At 40.5% G+C, this 25,345-nt stretch overlaps 1 protein-coding gene across 14 annotated transcripts in view; it reads left to right on the forward strand.

Annotated features, from left to right (window-relative positions):
- CADPS2 (calcium dependent secretion activator 2) overlaps positions 1 to 25,345 on the forward strand; it is a 591,588-nt gene that overhangs the window by 187,236 nt on the left and 379,007 nt on the right. For all 14 annotated transcript variants that reach the window (XM_050936075.1, XM_050936080.1, XM_050936079.1 and 11 more), the window contains exon 3: positions 2,351 to 2,683. In XM_050936075.1, the coding sequence (XP_050792032.1) occupies positions 2,351 to 2,683 (333 nt within the window). The remainder of the gene's footprint in view (positions 1 to 2,350; positions 2,684 to 25,345) is intronic.

The raw sequence follows: 25,345 nt of genomic DNA on the forward strand, positions 1-25,345 counted from the left end.
AGCCAAGGCCTGAGTAGGCAAACTATGTTCAAAAGGTGGAGGAGAGGGGTACAGTCAAAATGTATGCATCTTTTTTTTCCTTACATATCAGCTATGTCTGAATGCCTCTCCTCCTTACAGTTATAAGTGGGACAATTTCTTGTAGACATGGTGGTAGAAAGAAGTCTTGAAGAGAGTTGCTAAAGAGCTGAACACAAGGAGCCATTCAGATTAATTCCATACGTAAGGAATGGCTTAATGGAATGTATGAATACCGTTTTGTAAGTTTTTAAAAAATTTAAATAAACACTAATAAAACTTCACAATTAATTTATATTTGTTTTTGCAGTTACCTTATACTGGCCTCAATCTACTAATGTGTTGTACTTTCCAACGAAGAATCTTGCAGTATGTCATCTAAGTTTATGCAACACTAACTCCATTGTTCTTTCTTCTGGTACTCCCAACCATCCTGTGTTAGCACTGATCATCTTATTCTCCTCAGTATTTTTACTTACCCATCTCATGGTTTTCTCTGATCCTTGAACTTCTTATTGTTACCTGGGAAGATACTGGAACAAATTATTAAACAATCAGTTTGTAAAAACCTAGAGGATAACAGGTTTATGAGCAATAACCAGCATGGAACTGTGAAGAACAAATCATGCCAAACCAACCTAATTTTTTTTCTCAGGTTATTGACCTAGTGGATAGGGGGAAGCAGTAGACATGATTGATCTTGATTTTAGACACATCCCACACAATGTTCTCATAAGCAACCCAGGGAATTCAGTCTAGATTAAATTACTGTAAAATGGGTGAATAACTGGTTGAAAGACTGTACTAAGTGTAATGATAAACGGTTCATTGTCAAATGGGAGGGCGTGTCTAGTGGAATCATGCAGGAGTCTGTCCTGGGTCAGGTACTATTCAATACTTTCATCAGTGACTTGCATAATAGAGTGAAGAGTATGCTTATAAAATTGGTAGGTGACACCAAGCCAAGAGGTATTGGAAGCACTTTTGGAGGACAGGATTAGAATTCAAAATGACCTTGACAAATTGGAGAATTGGCCTGAATTCAATAATAAGTACAAAGTACTTTACTTAGGAAGGAAAAATCAGATGCACAGCTACGATGGGGAATAATTGGCTAGATGGTAATACTACTGAAAAGGATCTCTGGGTTGTAGTAGAGTACAAATTAAGGATGAGTCGACAGTCTGATGCAATTTCAAAAAAGGCTAATTTCATTCTGTGGTATATTAACAGGAGTGTTGTATGTAAGACACATGAGGTTATTGTCCTGCTCTACTGGCGCTGGTGAGGTCTCAGCTAAAGTACTGTTTCCAATTCTGGGTGCCCCACTTCAGGAAGGATGTGGAGAAATTGCAGACAATCCAGAGGAGATAAAAGGTTTAGAAAAACTTGACCTGTGAAGAAAGGTTAAAAAAACTGTTCATGTTCGGTCTTGAGAAAAGAAGACTGAGGAGGGATCTGATTAGTCTTCAAATATGTTAAGGGCTATTGTAAACAGGACAATGATCAGTTGTTTTCCTTGTCCATTGAAGGTAGGACAAGAAATAATGGGATTAATCTGTAGCAAGGGAGATTTAGGTTAGATATTAGGAAAATCTTTTAAACTATAAGGATAGTTAAGCACAGGAATAGGCTTCCAATGGTGGTTGTTAAATCTCCATCACTAGAGGTTTTTAAGAGCAGGTTGGACAAACATCCATCAGGCATGGTCTTGTTTACATAGGGGCTGCACTTGGTGACTTCTTGAAGTCCCTTCCAAATCTTCATTTCAATGATTCTGTGAAGCACCTGCTCCACTCATTCTCAACTCTTTTAACACTGTTGTTCCACTTCCATCCTGCTATTGAGTTTATTCTGTTGCAAATTTTGCTGAGGGCTTTATTTTCCTTCAATGGTGTTTCAAAAAATAATGGACTAAAAAAAGTCTCATTTAAAATATATTTATCTTCAGAAGGAATTGATAAGATGTTGGAAGACTGTGTATTTTCATAAATATTTACAGTTCATTTTAGATTTCCCTTGTGACCATGGAGGAAAGAGGAAGTCTTAATTTTAAATTAATTTTTTGCACATTCAGGGAATTTAATTTGTCTGTAGTAATTCTATGTAGAGTTTCATGTAAGTTTGTTTGGTTCTTTTATTAATTTAAGCCATTAACTTATAAAAAAAAAATACATTTCTTTATGATAAACACTTACCAGTTTTTGCATGTGTAATTTACATTATAAAGCCATTTTCATAGTAGCACAATACTAGTCTGTAATTCCTATACACTAAGGTATTCAGTATTTATGCCCATACCTAACTGTGTGTTTTTATTTTGTTTTAAAAGGTTTTTCTCAAGAGTGACCGAGTTGCCAGAATGGTTCACAGTGGAGGATGCTCTGCAAATGACTTTAGAGATGTTTTTAAGAAAAACATAGAAAAAAGAGTCCGAAGTTTGCCAGAGATTGATGGATTAAGCAAAGAGACAGTGTTAAGCTCTTGGATAGCCAAATATGATGCCATATGCAGGGGAGAAGAGGACTTGTGCAAACAGCCCAATAGGATGGCATTAAGTGCTGTATCGGAACTTATTCTGAGCAAAGAACAGCTGTATGAAATGTTTCAACAGATTCTAGGGATCAAAAAATTGGAACACCAGTTGATTTATAATGCCTGCCAAGTAAGTAATTGGTCTTGCTCAGTTCCGTAGCATTTTAAGCATTTCACCCAAAAGGCCAAATCTTGTCTCCACACCTCCATCAGTGCAGCGGACCCTAAATACAGCAGAATCACGTGGTTCCACTGTATGGCGTCCCATGTCTGCAGAGAGGTCTCACAAGGAGACTGCACCCTACGCAGAGTGGCTTTCGAGTGGCTTCTTTATTAAAAAAGAAAAATCATTAATGATCCGAAAACCTATTGATACATTTTATAATCTTGCTGCTGCAGTGATTTGGGTGATGGTAAACATGGTACGGGTTATATATTTTTAATAATGGCCTCTCCATGGCAGCATGGAAAATGAAGGAGGGGGGTAGGAATTTGAGGCTAGGTGGGCAAGAAGCATAGTGAATGGGAATATATCTATGCTGACCCAATAATTAAATTTTATATGCATTGGAGCTTGGTGGCCTTCGTTGCTACTAACTCCAGTGAGCTGAGTTAGCAGCTGCTTTGCTGTTCTGCACTGTGGAAGAAGAATGATTCTCCTCAAACCATTAATAGAACCAGAGCAAAGCCAGTTTAATCAGGATTTGATCTAAATCAATTACAAAATAAACAACCTACTAGTACAGCAGAACCCTGTTTATCTGCTCTAATTGGAACTGGGGTCATATCCCATAATAAAAAAAAATCAGATAATCCAGCCAATGGAGGAGTGCGAGACTGCAGCACCATCTAGCAGCTACAGGAGAGGTCACCTGCTTCTGGATCTGCATGTGCTGGTTGTTCAGTTAATACAGAGAACTGGATAATGGAGGGGTAATATAAACAGAGTTCTACTGTAATATAAAATGTATTGCCATAAAACCTGTAGACTGCTAAAATGTTCTTGTAGCTATAACCTCACTATTTTTCTCAAAAAATGTCATAGAACTGTTTTAGAATATAAAAGTACTGTAATTACTAAATCTATTGTCCTTCATAAGGATAACAGAATAGCAGCTATCTTACTGCAACCGCCACCGCTACCAAAGTAAATATAAATTAATTAAACTTATTTACTTACCTAGCTGACTGACCTTGTCTTAACAGTGGTGTGACTGCAGCAAAGAATCCTGTGGCACCTTATAGACTAACAGACGTTTTGGAGCATGAGCTTTCGTGGGTGAATACCCACTTCCTCAGATGCATCTGAGGTATTCACCCACGAAAGCTCATGCTCCAAAACGTCTGTTAGTCTATAAGGTGCCACAGGATTCTTTGCTGCTTTTACAGATCCAGACTAACACGGCTACCCTCTGATACTTGACACAGTGGTGTGACTGTATATTTGCCATTACTTGGACTTTTAATGCAGAAAATGATGGTAACTGTATTGATAACTTGTCCAAATTATTTGTTTATAACACACTTTAGTCATCCAAGAAAAGTTAAACCCTTAAAAGGCATCCCATTATCTAACTTTTCCATATTACTTTCCTACGTATTTTCGGCTGTTTTGCACTTTGTTCTTTAGGCTAACATTTCACAAGTTTTTATTTTTTCACATCATTCCACTTACTGGAACATATCAGTAGTTATTTATACAGTGCAAACAATACAAATCCAGGTAATTGTAAAATTTCAGGAGTGGTCAGGTTAAACTCCATAAAATAACACTTCTGGAGACCTTCCATTTAATGATCGCCAAGCACTTAGCTATTGTTAATGAATGAACGCTTAGAAGCTTTTAACTGGATATAATTATGCCATTAGGAAAAACTGAAACACAGATGTCTGCTTGCCAAAGGTCACACAGCAAATTGAGGTAGAGCTGGGAACTGAACCCAGATCACCCGAGTCCTAGGCCTATATGTCACCGACTAGGCCAGTGGTTCTCAACTTTTCCAGACTACTGTACTCCTTTCAGGAGTCTGATTTGTCTTGCGTACCTTTAACCAACACCTCACTTAAAAACTATTTGCTTACAAAAGCAGACATAAAAATACAAAAGTGGCACATCACACTATTACTGAAAAATTGCTTAGTCTGATTTTATCTGTATGAAATTTTAGTTTGCATTGACTTCACTAGTGCTTTTTATGTAGCCTGTGATGAAACTAGGCAAATATCTAGATGAGTGGATGTACCTCTTGGAAGACCTCTATGTACCCCCAGGGGTACACACATCGCTGGTTGAGAACCACTGGACTAGACTGTGCTTCAGACTTTGTTTTCCCCCATGCTCTATATGGCAGGCCAGTGTACACCAACAGGACCATATCAGCACAGGGGGAAATAAGAAATCTTGAGGATTGACTACTAAATGTACACAGTGGATTGACATAAAATTATACAACAAAATTGTTCCTGTCACTGAAACATTCGCTGTGTATAGTGACCCTCACACTCTCAACTTTTACCTCTGATGGAACACTCTAATGTTTTCATTCTGGGCTATATATTGAAGGTGTCTCATTTTCAGTTCCAGCTGTTTGTCAATAAAATAAAACGACTTCTCAGGAAATAGAGGTTTAAGTGAAAAGAGCTTGAAATTATTCCATTTATTTGTCCTCTTTGCCCCCTTCCCATCCTCCTTCCCTTGGTCTCTTCCACTCTCCATTCGTGTACCCACCAGAGGACTACTAGCTTTGTGACATTCTCCCCAATTCACATGGGGAAGTTGCATGGGACTGACTTCTAAGGGCATGAAGATCACAAGCAAAGGTAGAGAATGTTTTGCAAAAGGGATTTTTAACATCCCATCACATAAAATGCTAATGAATCAGTTCTGTTATTCTACAAATAAACAGCCATAGCTATAGTAGAGGCCCTGTAGAAATAGTCTTTATAGACTGTTAGAATTCATTTTATTTTCATTTCCACTTTTTTTTCCCCAGGTGGCTTCTGATCTTTTTAGGTCCCACTTGTCTTTTCCTTGTAGACAGCCAAATTCTGCCATTACGTTTATTAAATCCAGAGTAGCTCTACTGAAGTAAATGATATTACTGTGGATTTAGCTGTAGTAACAGAGGTGAATATGTCTATAGAGCTTTAAAGAGTGGATTTTGGTTGTTAAGAACTGAAAATAGTTGTGCTAGTGCAACCTGATGGTTATGTCCAAAGGCATTCCTTTGATTTAATGCAGGACTTTTGATAGAATTATGGAAATTAGGCTAATAGAGGTTTTCCAACTCTATCTAGTCCAGTGGTTTTCAATCCCTTTTTGGTTTGTGACCTGCAAAATGACTGAAAATATCATCCAGTCACTGACCATATTCCACAGTCCTAGTGGGATTTTGGGTCACGGGACAGTCTTTTGGCTTGTTTATGAGTTGTAGATTTTTTTTTAAAAATGATGTGAAGATGGGGATGGGTTTGTGTATGTGCATCAAGGGGGTTGTCTCCCAAGATCGGTAAGACTGCTGGTATGGGGAGCTGGTGCTATGGAGTGGAATGGGACTTCTCCCCCTCCTTACCTGCACAGTGCTGAGCTCTGCAGGTTGGGAATACTGTACTACACCTCCTTGGAGCACTTCTTTACCTGTCCCAGAGCCAAGCCATTGTGGATACGCGTTCGGGGGTGGAACAGAGCAATTGTTAGAGTAGAGAACACACAACAAACAGGCAGGAGTGGAGGAAAGCAAAACGCAGCAAACCAGAAGCAGTGGGGAAGGAGAGAGCTACTTCAAACTCCTGACCAGTTTTACTGTTGGTCGTAGTTTTCCAGGGATTTTGTTTTCTTTAGGGTGGGTGTGTGTGTGTGTGTGTGTGTGTGTGTGTGTACATGCGCAACCCACAGGATATCTCCTAGTGACCGTTTCCAGGTTGCAGCACACCTGTTGAGCCACATTGACTCAGTTCATCCTCCTGACAGTACAGGATTGTTCCAAGCGGCACACTTTGTGTAATGCTTTGTGCAGTCCAGTTCAAGCAATTAGGTTTCCACTTCTCTCTTTGGGAAATTATTCCATAGTCTAATATCATAGGTCTCAGTTTTCACAGCAAGTGTACCACAGGCAGCTAGCGACCTGTTCTTTATGCTGTTAATGGTAGTTTTTGACAGAGAGAGCCTTCCAATCCCAATATAGCTATAACAAGTGTTTTTTGTTTTGTATTCTACTTCCCTGTATTTTCAGGGTATTCTCAGAATGGGAGCAAAAGTGAAGTGAAAAATTAGAGTAAAGCAAAATTACATCCAAACGGCACCTACTATTTACATGCCTATCCCCACCCCATGTACAGGCATGTTCTTTTATTTCCCTTAGCCATGGCTTTTAGACTTGCAGATAGTGACAGTCAATACTATCCAGGAGGAGAGGAAACAGCCAGACAAGTGAGAAACCAAACAGATGTTAAAATTGAATTTTTGATAGAGGTTTCGATGAGTCAGCTGCTGGTTTGTGCTTTGACAGACTTGGAGTCTGAAATGAAATCCTGCATGAGTTTATTCACCCCTTCTGAGAAACAACCATCACAGCAAACCTGTATAATTACAATTTGTACAGAGAGTTGTAAGTTATTTGTCCTCCTTTTTGTACTTCCAGTCCCTTTGGAAACACCAGGCTACACAATATATCTTTGAGGGAAAAGCTATTCTACAGTTAAGCTGCTATTTGTGAGGCCCATAGATGTGGGTAACAGTAGGTAGTGCTGCCTACCAATCTCTGTTCACTGTCTCCCATGCAGATCCTCTGCACGTTTTGCAGCAGTTGCCTGTGTTAAGCAGGAGTACAGAAAGCAGCTGTTCTCTTTGCTTTGCTGCAGGCTTCCAGCAGTGCCCCCACTGGTTGCTTGCAGTACTGTGCCCCACCACCTTGAAAATGAAGCTTCCTCCTTCTCATCCTTGTTGAGGGGAGTTCAGCATCTTTACTGATGCTGCTTCTCACTGACTGGTGACGTGAAACTCACCAGCCATGGCAAGCTGAGGTGGGAAAAATGGGAGAAGCGAGTGTCTAGCTGTGGAATATGTTGGGCCCTCAGCTTTCCCTGCAGTATGTAGAGCAGCAGGAGTATCTGACAGGAGAAGGGGAAATTTTGCCTCTCTGTCTCTTCTAACACAGTCTGCCTCCTCACCAATTCCACTTTTCCTCAGGGGGGAAGAAGAGGACCTCCACTGCCAGTTTGAAAGGGAGAGGGAGATTGAAGTGCATCAGGTATTTCAGAGGACCAGTTGTTTCAGGGGTAGGAGATAAATTGATGCTTTTTTTCCCTTGTCATATGGTCCTCTGCTTCACAGCCCTCAACCAACTGGTCCTTTTCCTCCCCGCTGAAAAGTGTTGAAATAACTGATTCAATTTCCTCAATTTTAGAACATTTTAAACTTAACAGACCATAACTTGGCTCTGGCAAGTATTAACAAATACACACCGAAGCCAGGGTTTGGACTGGGGGTGTGCGGGGGGAGAGGCTGTGATATTCTTCTAAGCTCTGTCTACAAAATATGTTCAGCTTGCCTCCTCAAAATATGATGCAGCTTAGAGTAAATTGTGCAGATATTAAAAATATAATTGTGTGTGACGCTTGGCTCCATTAGCTGTTTGAGCTTGAGTGCCTCTTGGCGTGGTTTGTGTATGCACATGGGCGCTGCGAGGCTCTTGGGTTTGTTTTTTTGTGGAGGGGAGCTGTAGCATCTCTCAAATACCACCCATTTGTGGCACCAAAATGAGATGTCAGTCTTAGGGAATTGTGCGGATCTGTGATACCCTTCTCGCCTTGCTTTCAAGAGGAATGAAATCATCAACATCTCTGCCTCAGTTATACTCTCTTCACAGTTTTGAGGTTTCCTTTGCAGCCATAACAGCTAGAGACTTAATTTTTAAAATATGAATGCTGAGATTCTGAGAATAAGAGAGTAGTTTTCAGAGATGCCAGTTTTGTGTCTGGGCCTGTATCAGCTATTTGCTGTACACCAAAGCCACTAAAACGAACATGCCATCAACCCAGAGCAAGTTCTCTTTTCTCCTGTTTGTAAAGACATTAGGATCCTGTGCACATTTCCCACTTATGAGCAGGGCTGCTGAGCCTCCTCCTTCCACATAAGCATGTCCGCTGACATGTATATCAACCAGGAATGTGTGTGTTATTGCAGTAGTTTGGCAATAAACTTTCCGTATAACAATGTATCATATTTTTATCTACTGTTTCCTGAGCTCTTTTCTCACCCTCCTTTTCTCTCTTGCCTATCTTTGTTCCTTAGCTTTTCAGTCTCTTGTGTCTATTTTTTTCTTCCTTTCCTCATCTATAATTCCCCTTTTCTTCACCTCCTATATTTTTTTCTGTTTTTTCCCCTGTTGACTCCTTCTATCCTTCATGCTACATTTTTGTGCAGGATGAATGAGGCGTAGGAGATCTGGGGTGAAAATTTCACCGTAGCTTAATAGCCCTTGTATATTGCTGCAGTGGCATTCCAGGGCATCCTAGCAGCCAGCCAGGAGAGAATACCTCAGTTCAGTGCATAGGATCTCTGTAGCCTGCTGTGCACATGCCGCCACCACAGGTCTCTGCACAAGGGGCATGATAGGGTGAGCGAGGATGGGCCTGTAATACTATGTTCTGTGGTGATTCTCAGTAGTATTGCTGCCCACAGGCACCCTGCAGTGGCATGCTATAACCTCTGCTTCCTAGGTTACATCAGGTGCAGGAGTGCCTATACAGTTTTTATAGTGAGTCTCCTGAGAGCCATTGAACCAAACTGTAAACCCTGTATATGATAGAAACCACTGCAAGCCAGGTGGTGCGGCAGCACCCCTAGTTCCAGCACCTATGGTCAGGTGCCATTTCAGCCCCAAGAGTAGCCCAGAAGTGGGAGGGTACAAAGATGGCACCCCTGGTTGTGAATTGGACTTGGGAGTCTGTTCCTAAGTATGTGTTGAGAAGGGAAATAATCTGCTTTATTTAACAAAAGACACACAAAAAATCCAAACTCAGTCAACCTTGCTTTTATGATTATTTTATTGCTGTTTCTGCGACTACTGGGAAATATGACTGCTTTCAGGACTTGGGGGTTTTGGTGCATGTTTAGTGTTTCAGAGGAACATTATCAATTTGAAATCTCGTGTTTCACAAAGAATTCTTTCCAATATTGCACCTACCCTCTAATTCTTTCTGCCAATTTACTATCACATTTTCCTGTTTTTAAAGTTGTTTATCTTCCCTTTTACTATGTGAAACACCTACACAAGCAATGAAGGAAACTAACTGATTATACAAGGAGCTTGTGAAAATGATTATATGTAGCTAAAACTGCACTAAGAACTGATCAAATATAAAAAGACCTCGAATCTCTCACTACGAAAGATCATAGCTGTTTCGTGTAACAATAGGGGACAAAAAAATTAGATGCAGTAGTCTCTTTTAATAGAACATAATTTACCAGTGACAATTTTTAGAATTCCAAGGTCAGCTTCCAGTGGGACTATATAGGTTGTTTGTTTTTTTTACCTCCTCACTAGGGTTGGGCATTTGCTATGATAGTTTTGTTTCTAAGGGAGAGGCTTAATGGTTAAGCGTTTTTTTCATTGTGTTAGGTGAAGAGGTTTAATTACTGAATCCTTTGCTCTCTCCCCCGCCACAATTTCTTTGTGTTTGCTTAGTCAGTTTAGATTGTAAGCTCTTTGAGACATTTACTTAATGTGCTTTGTAAACCACCATGTACATTAATGGCCTGGTATACAAATAAAGATATAAATACAATATTTGTTCAAGAAGATCATTGAAGGTGCTCAATTTTCGATTAGTCACCTTTGGCAAACAGGCAGCTTTAGCATGTAGTGTAACATGAGTGATCAAGACAGTTAAGTAGGCTTGCAAACCGATGGCACTGTGATAAAATCAAAAAAGTAGGACTCCAACTACAGCAGGGTACTCTTGTTGGAATATTTGACCACAGTCAAATAGGCCATCAACTGACATTATTTGACTGGTCAATTGACTTGCCAAGCCTACTCCCCATAGGTTCCTTACTTTTGTTTCCCAAGCTGCGGGTCTCTGCAAAGTTTGTAAGTTATAGCAATCTGGGGTACATTATATGGGAGAACAAAAATCTGCTGGCTTCAGACATTCTAAAGATTTACAGACTTCCATGGAAATGTCCCAGGTTACATTTCTTTAATTATTTAGGATGAGTTTTAGACTGAGGCTGGCTATTAGGAAACAGGAATTCAACTATCCGAATTTAGTTGAAGTTTGACCACATATGGAGTAAACTGGATTTAAGTGTTCAGCTCGATCTGTGAACTTTATAGAAGAAATGGTAATCTAGGAATCTTTAGAATCCTTCAGAGCCACAAGAAGGCATATCTACATGTAGAAGACTTCCAGCTTGTGCTGCAGAAATGTAAGAGATAACATAACCATAGCAAAAAAATATAATTTGAGAGTCTCATTAAGAAAATATCCGTAGGGTTACGATATGTCTGGGTTTTCCCAGACATGGCCTCTCTTTTGATCCTCTGCCTTCTCTATCCAGACAGAATATTCAAATAAGAGGCAATATACTGGGTTTTTGTGGAGCAGATGTTGCAGCGCAGAAAGAGTCCTGATTGGTCCGTTTCCCAATTGGTCCCTCCCTTGCATCTGCATCTGATTGGTCTCTCACAGCTACCAGGATCTTGCCCACTCAGGCCTTGACTCCTAGCCCAGAGGAGGGGGAGAGCCCTGCCGGGAAGTGCTGATTGACTGCTGTCATATCCAGGGTCTATGCTAGCTGCTCTGCCACCATGACAGGGAGCGACACTGCCCCCTAGGTTAACACATGCAATTAATTAAAAACAAATTAATGCGTAATTTTTAAAATGAGAGTTAATCGCACACCTCTAGAGATGGGATTTGGAGGTAGCCAGGTGGGGAGGGAGGCACCAGCTGTGGCAGTGAGCAGGATAAAAGACTCCATAATATCCAGACCAGATGCGCAGATTACTGGAATCCTCAGGGTCGGTCTTGTGCCCCCTCCCCCTGTGGTGATCTGTTGATTTGTTTTACATTGGGGGAGAAGTAAGGGCAATTGCCAGCAGCTGCAAGGACACAAAGGGATCTTCGGAGCCACTGCTGCAGGACCCCCTGCCCTCCCCCGCCTGGGTGACTCTAGGGGTCTCTCCCCCCACTTCACTAATTGATAGTGACCCAGTCCCATACTCTGTGGGTGTCATAACATTTCTTCCCAGATCTGGACCTTAGCGTCCAAAATATGGGTGTTAGCATGTAAACCTCCAAGCTTAGTTACCAGCTTGGACCTGGTAATTGCAGCCACCAGCCAGGAATTATACAGTGCCTAGCTCACTGTGGTCTCCCAAAACCTTCCCTGGGGGACCCCAAGACTCAGATTCCTTGAGTCTTACAACAAAAGGGAATAAACCATTTCCCTTCCCCCTCCTCCCCTCCAGGTGTTCCCTCCCTGGGTTCCTGGAGAGATATACAGAAGCAAGCTCTGTGAATCTAAACAAAGGGATTCTACCCTCTCTGTTTCAAGTCCTGGAAACACAAGTACCGAGAGAGCTAATCTCTCTTCCCCCTCACCCAGAAGGTATGCAAAGTCAGGCTTAGTAAATCTAACACACAGAGATTTTCCCCCTGACTTCTTCCTCCCACCAATTCCCTGGTGAGCTGCAGACTTAGTTCCCTGGAGTCCCCACTAAAGAAAAACTCCAACAGGTCTTAAAAAGAAAGCTTTATATAAAAAGAATGAAAAAGGACATAAAATATAGTCTCTGTATTAAGGTGACAATATACAGGGTCAATTGCTTAAAGGAAAAAAAATGAATAAACAGCCTTATTCAAAAAGAATACAATTTAAAACATTCCAGCAACTACACACATGTAAATACAAGAGAAAACAATATAAACCTATTGTCTTACTATCCTTGTACTTACAACTTGGAAACAGAAGATTAGAAAGCCAGGAGGTAGAAAGATCACTCTCAGAGCCGAGAAACGAACAGACACAAAGAACAAAGAACTCACACCCAAAACTTCCCTCCACCCAGATTTGAAAAAGTCTTGTTTCCTGATTGGTCCTCTGGTCAGGTGTTTCAGGTTACTGGTGTTACCCCTTTACAGGTAAAAGAACATTAACCCTTAGCTATCTGTTTATGACAGTGGGCAATTTGGGAGACCCTGTTAAACACCTTCCAAGGGGGAGAGAGGAGCCCAGCCACTGCTGCCTACACCATCCCCTCCCCACTGGAGGAGGCTGGCTTTAGGAATGGGCAAGAGGGGCCAACCCCCAGGATGCCATGCTCCGGGGGGAACTGCTGCATGCCTCTGGGGCAAGGGTCCCCCTCTTCACACCACCCTGCTTCGCTCCTGTTTCTGGCCCCCATGGAGCCACCCTGGCCAACCTTCTCTGGACTGATTATAACTGCGATTATCAACATTTTTTTTAAAATCTCACAATTAATCATAATTCATTTTTAAAAATTGTTCGACAGCCCTAATTGACTTGTATTGTGAATTTATTAAAAACAAGTCTTGGTTTTGAACTAAAATATTTAAGATACCCAGGACCTCAAGGTAATTTGCATGTATAATATTATTTGCGTATATGGCACTGAGAGTTCTCTATGGTAGCCAAGTCTCTCTGCTTCATTTTCCTGTTTCTTCACACTCTGCATGGTGATACTCAGTTTAATCCAGTAGATACAGTGTAATTTTGGCTCCAATTCACTGCATCAGAATGCAGCTTGGACATACTGTTGAGTGGTAGCCACGGGGAGTCAGGTGCAGTCCTGATCCTCAGCCAACCCAGCCCTGGTGGAAGGGAGAGCGATCAGGGTCTGCTCTAACTTCTACCACTAGTGTAAACTATATAATGTAATGGATCTTGTGCCAGCAGAGGGATTGGCCATTGTGCAGCTCTGCTCCATGCCGCACCCAAGATTCTACATCCTGCGCTGTACGTTTGGGTTTGTGGGAGCAGCTGGTGTATGCAGTGAAGTTGACAGACTGGAAAATGGAGTCCTTAACATTTAATTACTCCATGCCTTTTCTTCTTTGGGTTCACCTCCACGGATCTGGTACAATGGTACTTCAGCCTGTTTGCTTCTTGAGGGCAGACTTAGACCTGCCAGTCACTGGCAGAAGGGGAATGCCTTGTCTCCTGAAGTTTCTCTGCCTCCAAACTGGTCAGCGGCTCAGCCAGACCTCCCTGCTGCAAAGCTTTTCTGAGGAATATTCCAAACTTTATTTTGAATGTTTAGAGTAGTAATTCAGTTGAATTATGTCTGTCAAATTCCCATCCATGTCCCAGGGCTGCATATGGCTTTTGGGAGACATTATCGTCTCAGCTCTTCTTCCCTTTCTGAGGCATTTCCTGCAGTTGGTGCTCCTGAGGGCATCAGGGCAGAGCTAGGCCAAGAAAAGCTAGTCTGTCTCCTGCTCCCCAACCTTATCAAGTGTCTCGTTAGGGAGTTTGGCTGCGTGGGCAGAGAGCGGTTTTCCTCTCAGCCCAATCTGGGCAGGGTTTCCCTAGCAGGAGGGGATTCAAGGGTGGGGCTGAAGATTCTAGCTCTGCTGGGCAAGTTGCAGGCCAGGCCAAGCTTTGGCATCTCCTCCTCAGGAGGAAAGGAACTAGGAAGGAATGGAAAAGAATGGTTCCAGGGCAACTGCTCTCTCCCTACCCTCCCAGTTCATTGGAGTGAAGTCGCCACTGCACCAGTTGGAAATTTGCACCTGAGTCCTCATAGCATGCACGAGCTACCACACTTCCGATTGCAAAGCTGGTCTCCTTTCCCGGTTTGCTCTCGCGTTCCCGGAACCACCCAGCAAACCTCAGGGAAGGAGACCTGCTTGCTCGGGGTTCCGGGAACGCGAGAGCAAACCGGGGAAGGAGACCAGCTTGATTACCAGAGGCTTCCTCAGGTATGCTAGGATACCTGCTTATTCCACGGAGGTCAAGAAAAGCGCTGGTAAGTGTCTATATTTGATTACCAGCGCTGGATCACCAGCGCTGGATCCTCTACACCCGAGACAAAACGGGAGTACGGCCAGCGCTGCAAACAGGGAGTTGCAGCGCTGATGGTGCCCTGCAGATGTGTACACCTCCTAAGTTGCAGCGCTGTAACTCCCTCACCAGCGCTGCAACTTTCTGATGTAGACAAGCCCTAACTTTCAGAGTGCGGTCGGGCAGATAATCCTGACTGCCCGATTCCTCTGCTCACCTTCACAGGGTGCAGCAGGACAGATCAATGCAGAACAGACCAGGCCCTAGTTGTGCCAATTCCTCACTTCATCCCAGTCTGAAACATCTAAATAAGTTCCTAAAAGAGGCTTATCTTCAAAGCATTCTTGCTTTACCATCCTCAGACAATTCTTGTTTGCATATGGATGAGACCCATTTTCTTTTCCTAACTTTGATCATTATCATTTGGTCTTCTAGGGTCTCTCTCCATGTAGTAGTAATAGTGGCTTTAAGGAAGAAGGAAATTCACTTATCTTTTCTTAGACAATTTTTCTGATCAGGGCTTTCAGAGTGATATGGATCTTGGAGTATCTTTGTTTCAGGACAAAGACAACACAGTGCTAGGGAAGTCGATCATAGGCTTGGGCTGAGGATGGATACTAACAGATAAGACATCTCACCTCAGAAGGATGTTAACAGAAGATGAAAATGGCCATAATGGAAAACAAGTGGAGTCACAGAAACAAAAATCTAAGTCTTATTGGAGCTTATTGGGAATTTTGGTCTCAGGCATAGGCAAGCTTCAATGATCCAGAGTTCCTTTGTTAGCTATGTACTAACTCCGAGTATTCCCACCACATCTCCTTCTGTCTCATCTTTTGGCAGATAACTATCTCTAATTTTTATATTCTTTGCTCCCACAATTGGTGAAACTGGTGAATCAGATTTATTTATTGATTTGATTGATTGAAAGTGATCTTCCTGATTCAGTTCAAGGAATAGCTACCAGAAAGAGATCTCAGGCACCCACCAGCCGGAACAGTTCCATCTGTTCATTCATTCTTTCATAAGTATTTCTTCAGAATGACATTCCTCACAATTATTGTCCTGCTTAAAAAAAGTAATTTTGTTTCTAGAATATTTGCCCAGAAGCTGCGTCTTTAAATTTAAATGAAATGTAAGTGCTGATTTCATTTCAAATAAATATGGACGCCCTCCCTCTGTGTAAGGCTTTGCTGTTTAGACATGCTTGTTTTTTTCACTCTGTGAAATCTGAAAACAACTTAGTTAATTGTTTACGTCTTGAAAAAGTATAATAAATTGGCAGTTCAACTAAAGATACACTGTCCTCTTGAATTTTAAGGCTCTTATCTAATTAAGTGACAGGCAGCTACAATTATTTGGGATAAATTATTGGTGTGACATTCAAGGTGCTTTTGCATGTTGAATACAGCATTCGTTAACATTTATTGCCCTAATTACATAGATTCACTTTGCTTTCAACACTCAAGAGAAAATCTAATCAATAATTAACGCTTACTGAGAAAAACATTTTACATAATATTTTGAAAATGAAAGATTAATTCTTCTGAGGCAAACCCTCAAATTTGCATTCACTTTATAACTGAAGTCACTGTAGAACAATCAAGTGATGGTTATGTGTTACCGAAAGCCTGAATTTTACAAATGAACTCTGGGAAAATTCCTGAAAGAGTTTAATGTTATAGGAAATAATAATAATAAAAAAACCTTGTACAGTGAGAGTTTGCATGTATGCAAGTCCCTGGTCATGGAGTGTCTTTGTATATGCTATAATAAGTGTTTTATAGCATCTTATAAATACATAAGATAATTGTCATTATAGTGGACTCCTTTCTCCAAAGGTATCACTTGTCACAGACTCCCATCTATACTTTTAGTGCAAAATGGATGACGAAATGCTGCCAACTTTAAAATTCCATGGCATTCCGTTATTTTTCCCCTGCTATAGAATGAGAGTGAGCCATAGTGCCTCAACAGTCAGTTTCTTTCCTACCATTGATGCAACAGAAGCTACCAGATGCTGAGGTGTTGATGTGTGAAAACATGAAATCACTTTCTTTTCCCTTCTTTGCTAGTATTTGGCTGTTGGATTTATGAGTGTGACTAGTCTACATGAGGAGCAATGTAAGGGTTTTTTAGTTGACTTACAAAACAGTGAGTTCCGTGGTAAGCTCAAAGAGGATAAGGATAGCTGGAAGTTATACAATAATAAATAATATTTGGGGCTGATGCAGTTTTTCTTTTCTGTTTTTCGTGTCGTAGCAAGAGCCATTGTCTTTCCTGGTTTCTGCTGCTTCACTGGGAAAAGCCAAGCCTAGCTGAATCTATGCTTTTTGTAGCACTTGGTTCTAGAAATCCCTGCCTTTTATTGTGTATTTCTGAACTGTAGTGGAGTAGAATGAGATTTTGATCAAGTTGATGTTTAAATCCTCTTTCCATCTGGCAAATTATTTTACCTCTGTCTCTAAAATGGACAGTATACTCCCACAGTTCTGGGAAAACAGACAAGTGAGAAAAGTTGGGGGAAGAGCCTAATACTTATGGGAGTATTTGGATGGTATCAGGTTTTGAATTCTGTCTGAGAAAGCACTTATAGTAACTCTAGCATATATTCAGCAGGCTTCTTCAGTTGATCTGTCTGCTACTGAAATCTTCTCTGTTTTTATTGTTAAAAAATGCAGTTTCTGTAGTTGTGGTTTCTTGAACTTTTCTTTTCCATCTCCATATTTTCTTTCTCTGAGTGTTCCACAAGTTTAGTGTCACCTGCAAAGGTGAGGCCAACGTTCCCATCTGTAGTTTCCTCTACTGGTATTTTGTTGGCAAGAGATTGTTGTTTCTTCCTGTATGTCTGTCATCTGTAGGGTACGTGGGTGCTACTTTTCTGATCTAATGTTGCCCAGTAGTTCCTCAAGGAATATAGTGATGGTTCATAGCAGACTGATTCAGTTAGAAGCAAGTTCTCAGCCTGCATCTTAGATGTCATGTAGTCTCCTAAACCTCACAGTTGACAAAGTAGTGCTGCTTCTGTTTTCTTCCTGGTAACTATATTTCATTTTAGCCTTAGTAGGTATCTGGCATCAGGAACCACCAGTACCGTACTTTAGTTCTTTTATGTAAATTCTCTTAACGTTCTTCTACAAAATCTTACATCTAAGACTTAAGACTTGTAATATAATTGTTAGCCAAAATGCCTTTCGGTTAAATTTTTCTAATTGCCACTTGATATCTGTTCAGGGATAAAATAGTAGGTAGCGAACTTTGAAAAAATCAATGTGCTCAGTCATCTCAGTAATCTCAGCAATCTTAAAATTTTTGGTATGGGGTTAATTCTTTAGTATTTTGTTTTTCTTTTACACAAACATTTAATTTCTCCTTTATGACAAGGTCAGTGATGTTTGTTTTATACTTCTACTACTTCCTCTTGGTTTTTTTTGTTTGTTTTTTTTTCCATTTCAGCATATTATCTATGTCACGGACAGTTCCTATATCTCTCCTTTTGCTAATAAATATACTCTTTACCTGTTTATTGTAATGGAGAAATTATTTGGTTTATTGCAGATTTTTATCAGTGCACACTCACTTCGTTCAACCATTCCTCCCTTATTAGCCCTAATCTGGAGATTTTAACTTTGAAAGTTGAATCTGTCTTTTGAAATGCATTTCATGTGGCAGCACTCCTGTACCAGCTGTAAAATATACTCACTGGATGTTTCTTCAGTGTTGCCAACTCTCACAATTTTATTGGAAGTCTTAAGGTTTCTGGTGGTTTTTTTCTGCAAGCCCCAGCTCCTGGATTCACAGGATTATACGAGAATCTTAGTTTCCATGTTTAATAAACGTAAATTTCTGGCCCTTATGGTTGAGAGAAAACCTTGACAATGCAAAAAGCTGAAACTAAAGAAAAGGAACCCAACTTTTATTTTATTTTTTTACATTCCCATGGTTTGTTGGGACCTGACTTGTGATCTTTGAATATTTGGAATTGGCAATGCTGGAAAGTATGAGCTTTCTCTGTTACTGTTATATTTGCATTTGACTTGTATAAAGCATGTATGTGGCTGTATCTGGAACTGATCTTAACTCTGGCAGTATCTGAATAAGCTTATACAAGATATGTTCAGATACGGAGGATATCTATACTGTGGCATATATTATAGGCACTGATATTTTCGTTTCTATAAAAAAGCAAACTCTACATCTGAGTCTCAGATTTATTGGCACAGGACATATGGGTAATTCATCCTTGTACACATGCTAGGCAAAATGTCAGGCACTAAAAATCCAAGTTTCCATTGCTCTCTTCCCCTCTCCCTTTTGCCCCAAGTCTTTGTCTTTTTTGCCCCAGTCTTTCACCTGGCCAGGTGGGCAGAAGCAACATACTTCAGCATCTGCCCTTTGGGACACTAAAACAGAGGCAGGGATTAGGCTTTGACTTTTGAGCTCTTATATCATTTTTCAGAAGTAGAATGAGCTCAGGAGACAAAAGGATGAAAGAGGGTAGGAAGCTCATTGGTTGTAGTGGCACTATTCAGACCATACTGGCAGGTTTCCTTGCTCTGCCTGTTTGCAGCCCATGTCCACTTTCTAATGTGGCTTCTGGAGCTGGGGCTTAACAGTGACTTCTTTAAATCTGTGCACACTGTATTTCATCAGAGAGGATAGCCTGCTTTGCAAGTGACAGGTTTTGCAGCTGTTATTCACACAGTCCGGGCAGTAATTTAAGATCCATTCTTGGAAATAGCCTCGTTTTGTTTTTTCTCCTCTTCTGCTCCCAGGGGAATTTCTAATTGGTTGCTCTCTGGTCAGATCTGCCTATGAAGAAGAGCTATGTATCTGTGCTGTGCCAGTGGAATACGGGACCCAGCAAGGAATGCGTATTAAAAATGTTTCCTTTCTCATGGTTTTGAGAACTTGGCATTTACCAGGAAAACCAGGATTTGTAAAAATATATTTTATACTTTTTATTTTATGGAGATCATAATCATTTGAAAGGAATTTCTCTTCACAGCATTTGAGTTAGACAAATAGGATGATGTCTTTGCTCTCTTGTTTTGAATGCATAATATATCAGCAAAAATGCAACTGAGAAATAAAGTAGAGTGTATTAGAGGTGACAAAGTGAACAATGCAGATTTTACAATAAAGCACAATTTAAAATGCATCCATTTTATGCATTTGTAGCATGAACTTGTGGTAATGGAATGGCCTGTGCAGCTAGATAACTCATTGGATTACTTAGTCTTTTATTTTCTTTCAAATTTTCCTTATGAACTGTACAGCTTCAAAATCTATCCTCTATCATCATCATCCTTTGACAGAGAATCTGCAAGCATAAGAGTGATTTATCTAAAAGTAATTTGACATTTTGTCAGTCTTCTCTCCCAAAAACCCTCCTCATCACTCACTGTAATAGAGATTGAAATTTTTAATAGATAACCAAGTTTTTTTGGCATGTCTTGAGCTCAAAGCAAGGGGATAGTAGGCAACGTCTTCATTGTAGAGTTAGTCCAGATGATTTGCACTTTGGTTAGCCTAGCTGGGGCTAGGCTGGACTTTCAAACTACACTGCAAAGCCCTGCCTGAGTTGCTGTATCCATGTGTGTTGCTCGGACTTCTGGGGGCATGTCCCATGGTGGTTCTTCTAGTGGTGTCCCTGTGGGTGCTCCACTCCAGGTAACAGTGCGTCCTGGCAGTGATCGGAGATCTTCGGTAGCAGTGCCCGGTCAGGACGCATGCGCTCAGCTGCTGTCTTGCAGCATTGTTAGGGTCTGCCTCCATCCCACCAACATGCAAGAAAGCTGATCATAAATACTATGTGCCTGCGAAGGACGTCAATTTCTTATTTTCCCACCTGCAACCCAATTTTCTTGTGGATGCAGCGACACAGAGAACAAAGCAGCCACACTACCGGCCCACTCCGCAGGACAAGGATCTCAAACGCCTTGACTTCCTGGGCTGCAAAGTTTATACTACTTCTACTCTACAATTTAGAATTGCAAATTGTTCCGCCCTCCTCGCAAGCTATGACTATGACAATTACAACAAGCTTTTTGATTTTGCCTCCCATATACCAGAGGACAGGAGAGCGGACTTCAAGTCAGTCCTCATCGAAGGTCAATTGGTGTCTAGGACGGCACCACAAGCGTCAATAGACATGGCAGATACAGCAGCCCACACCACTGCGGTGGTGATGTGCCAGTATTCCTGGCTGTCTGCATCTGGTATCCCTAAGGATTTGCAGACCAAAGTGGAGGATCTTCCCTTTGACAAAGATAAATTCTTTTCCAAAAAAACCTATAAAGTCCTTCACACTATGAAGGACTCTAGAGCCACTTTGCGCACACTGGGCATATATCCATCCATCCCTAGGAGACAACGGTATCAACCTTATTAGAGGCCCTGCGCACAACAATATCACCAACTCTAGTGCAGGACGTATGACACTGGGAGAAACCGCAACAGACCTCCTAGGCACAGGCAAAACCAGGCGCAACCAACTACTTCCCACACATCGGGTAACACACAACAATTTTGCGCATCCACCCCTTGACTCCGCTGCCTATTTGCTCCTTTGGCTACCACTTCCAGGCTTCCACCATGTCTGGTTTGGCAGACTTTGCACCTCATGTCAGATTCCAACCTCTGCTTTACTTGGCTGCGCCAGTTCCCAAAGAGCTCTACCAAACCGAGGAAATTACCATTATGTTCAGTGAACAACTTATCTGACATGCCCGAGAAAGCCAAATTATTTGTTGCAAGGAAGAGGTTAATTGAGATCAGATGTTCAGGCATGTTCCTCCAATGCTGGGTTTCTACATTAAGAGTGTGCTGGTTTTCTGCATCTGTGCATTTATTCAGCTTGAGCCTGGACTTGACCTCCATCCATTTGGAGATGGCAATGTTGCTTCAGAGCATCAGCCAAATTATGCCAGCAATTGTACCCAGAAAACACAAACAACATTTGGCATTCTTGTCAAATATTTTGCAATGAAAACAGAACACTTTGCCAGTTGATTTTTAGTAAACTAGTCAATGCCGATTCAGTTTCTCACCATTCTAAATCACTCTTTCGCAGTGTGACTTTGAGAAATGTCACCGCTGTTCATTTACTGGAAATGTCATATCCTTGATTTTGCCTGGCTCGTTCAAAATTGTACAATCAATACAGAGAGCTCCCCAGCCTGAAGCAAATACTCACCAGCAATTACACACCACACAACAAAAACACCAACCCAGGAACCAAACCCTGCTACAAACTCCGGTGCCAACTCTGTCCATATATCTATTCAAGGGACACCATCATAGGAGCTAACGATATCAGCTGCACCATCCGGGGCTCGTTCACCTGCACATCTACCAATATGATATATGCCATCATGTGCCAGTAATCTGCCATGTACATTGGCCAAACCAGACAGAATAAAAGAATAAATGGACACAAATCTGACATTAGGACATTCAAAAATCAGTAGGAGAACACTTCAGTCTCTCTGGTCACCCAATAACAGACCTTAAAGTGGCAATTCTTCAACAAAAAAACTTCAAAAACAGACTCCAGTGTGAAGTTGCAGAACTGGAATTAATTTGCAAACTAGATACCATCAGATTAGGCCTGAATAAAGACTGGGAGTGGTTGAGTCATTACAAAACCTAAACTTAATTTCCCCAATACTAATTTCTCCCTACTGTTACTCGCACCTTCTTGTCAACTGTCTGTAATGAGCCACTCTCTTACCACTTCAAAAGTTATTTTTCCTCTCTTGGTATCCTGTTGTTTATTGATTTATCTCATTAGACTGACCTAACACTTGGTAAAACATCCCCATCCTTTCATATATTTATACCTGCTCCAGTATTTTTTTTTGTCATACATCAGATGAAGTGGATTCTAGCCCACAAAAGCTTATGCCCAAATAAATGTTAGTTTTTAAGGTGCTACAAGGACTTCTTGTTTTTTAAATATTGACAGAGTTTAGTATCGCCAACCATAAAGCAGGAGCTGATGTATAGATTTGTGGTGTGCAGTTTTTCTTACTGCTGTTTCGGTCATAATGCGAGGCTAATTCTTCTTTATCATTTCTCTCCTTTTCATATAAACCAGATTTTTCTTTATCATCACTCTCCTTTATGCCACCAGGAAAACTAGATGATTCTCCATCACTTTCCTCACATTTCCATTTCTTATCTTCAGGTAAATCAGCTGATTTGCAATTTTAAGCCTGGCAAAAGAAGTAACAGTATTTCTTTTACATTGTTGCGTAGATAGGTGTTCGATAGATATCTCTGGTGTCTCATTAAATATGTCCTTTATTAGTCACTACCTACACTCTTCAAGTCTTAAAACACAAGTACACTTTACAATTGAATTTTGTCCTCTAGTGACTGGAAGGAATACTACTTTGCTCCATCTAGTGTCTTGCCCCAGCTTTGCATGGTAGAAAATGGCATCAGCTGTTTCAATTTTCCTGTTTGGGTTTGAGCAGACCATGGCTTTCCCCTTTAAAAATAGGCCCACAATAAAACAAGGTTCACAGTATCACAGCTGGGCTCTCACTTCACTTCAATTTGTTCTTGTATCTCACCAACTGATTGGCAAAGCCCCACCCTTTATATACCCATGAGACCATGGTTGACAACATACTAGGACAACATTTGAAGAAAATGTAGTTCTCAGAAACTCTGGAAGGTTCTTCAAGATTCTACAAAAGTCCAGAACATTTTAGGAGGTTAGTGAAAAGTGGATCCAAATATGGAATACATGAAACATTTTTCTTTAAATGTTCTATTTTCCCTTTTGTTGTTAACAACAAAAATAGCACAGCGAGCCTGGCACCCCACAAGCCCTGCACCACTGGCTGTCTCCTGGGTTGCCTGCCTCTAAATCCAGCCCTAGGTCACAGCATCTGGTAGCTAATAAGGAAGAAGTATCTGCCATTATTATGTTTTCTATTTATACCTTCAAACCCTCTCCCTCTCCCCTCACTTCTCTAGATTAAAGAGTATTAAAAAAAAAGAAAGATAAGGTGACCCTCTGGTTAGATTTTTTTGATTAGTTAGTTTAGAATTATGTCCTCTTGGTGCCAGAGCAGAAGAAATGATATCACTTAATTATATTAGAGATCTTTTAATTCCTTTTAGGTTTTAAGTATTCAATGGTTCATTTGTGGGTTGGAGACGTAGTTGTTCTTCAATATATTCAGCATTAGTTATCACTTAATTTCAGTTCAAGCATTCAGTCTAAACTCTTCACTCACTCCAGTCATTTTATGGACACAGACCATAACTTTTTATTCCAGTTTCAACTAGAGATATCCAAACTGAAGGTATCCAGAAGAAAATAGAATACAAATATAAAAATGACAGAAACATAAAACTATACTACCACATTATTTCTGAGCCATTCCCTTTAGTTATATAGTTTGCTAGTTTTATGTCAAATTAGTATTAATCTAGTGAGCTGGTCAATCATTACAACAATGGCAGATTATATGCAGTTAATTGATATTATAACTTTACCTAGAAAGACAAAAGAAATGTCAGGCACTGGAATTTCAAGTGTTGCATTAAAAATATATGTACCAACAAACCAGAAGAATAATGAAAATCCTTTTTTTTTCAAGATTTAAACCTTGTGTAGTATTTCAGGTATCATCCACTTGTGTACAAATACATCTACTAAACACATCCCCTTTGCTGACTAAGAAGAAAAGAAAGGTAGCAGCTGAACAAATCAGAAGTCAGCTTTGTATTGATTATTGCTAGGCTTTTGCTGCCTTTTAGACCCTCTCTTAAGCTGTTTGATAAATACAATAAAGGTAAATAAATATAGTACCAGGTGTGTCTGTAGGGAGAGCCTCATTGAATGGTTATTACAAGTATCTCATTGATTTACTACTTTCAGGTAAATCAGTAATGATATACTGAGTATATTTAGACGGAGGATATTTCAGGTGTTGAATATCATTGTAGATCTTTAGATGACAAATATTTTGAGACTTTTACAAAATTATCCTGTGCTCATTCCATTAAAGAGAGTATCGTGTGACAGAATTATTCACTGCTGATGTTGTTGATTTGTTGACCATATATAAATATAACCTCAATATAGTTTTTCAAAATGAGTAAATAAGTGCTTATAAATTAAGAGACTGATGTCTCTGGTGCCTCATTTAAGGTGGCGACAGGTGCTATGCAATTCTATCCATCTGTCTGACAAGGGAATGCAACACTTGCTTGGTGGAGTCATTTATCCCATCAGTTGTATACAAGCAGCTTCCACTGACTACAGTGGTAGTTGTATATGCACAACTGATGGGATGAGTTGATCCCCTACTATTTCAATTCCATGTCTTTCTTGAGCAGAGACTGTCATTTTTGTGACAAATGGCATGGTAGTTTAGTCATGTGGACAAATGACTTTGATCAAAACAAATTTTGTCAGTGGCAGAGTGTTCACTATCTTTTGGATTTAAGCTTGTAAAACAAAGCCTCACCTATACTAGTAGTGTGAGTTATACATGCTGGGAAGTATGGAGTTTGCCATTGTTTCAGAGCCTGCTGTTTCAGACTAGCTTGTAAAACTATTCACACATTTAAAAATAGATTGCCAAGATTTGTGTGGTAAGATTTGGATTCACCTTTTTTTTTTTGTATGATTGCAAAAGCAAATAATCTATGGGGAGAAGATCTGCATTTAAGGATAGATTCATCAGTGAACAGAAAGACAGTATGCCAGTATGCTAGGATTTATGAACAGTACTG

This window comes from Gopherus flavomarginatus, chromosome 1 (assembly GCF_025201925.1).
Source record: "Gopherus flavomarginatus isolate rGopFla2 chromosome 1, rGopFla2.mat.asm, whole genome shotgun sequence".
Taxonomy (NCBI): Eukaryota; Metazoa; Chordata; order Testudines; family Testudinidae; genus Gopherus; species Gopherus flavomarginatus.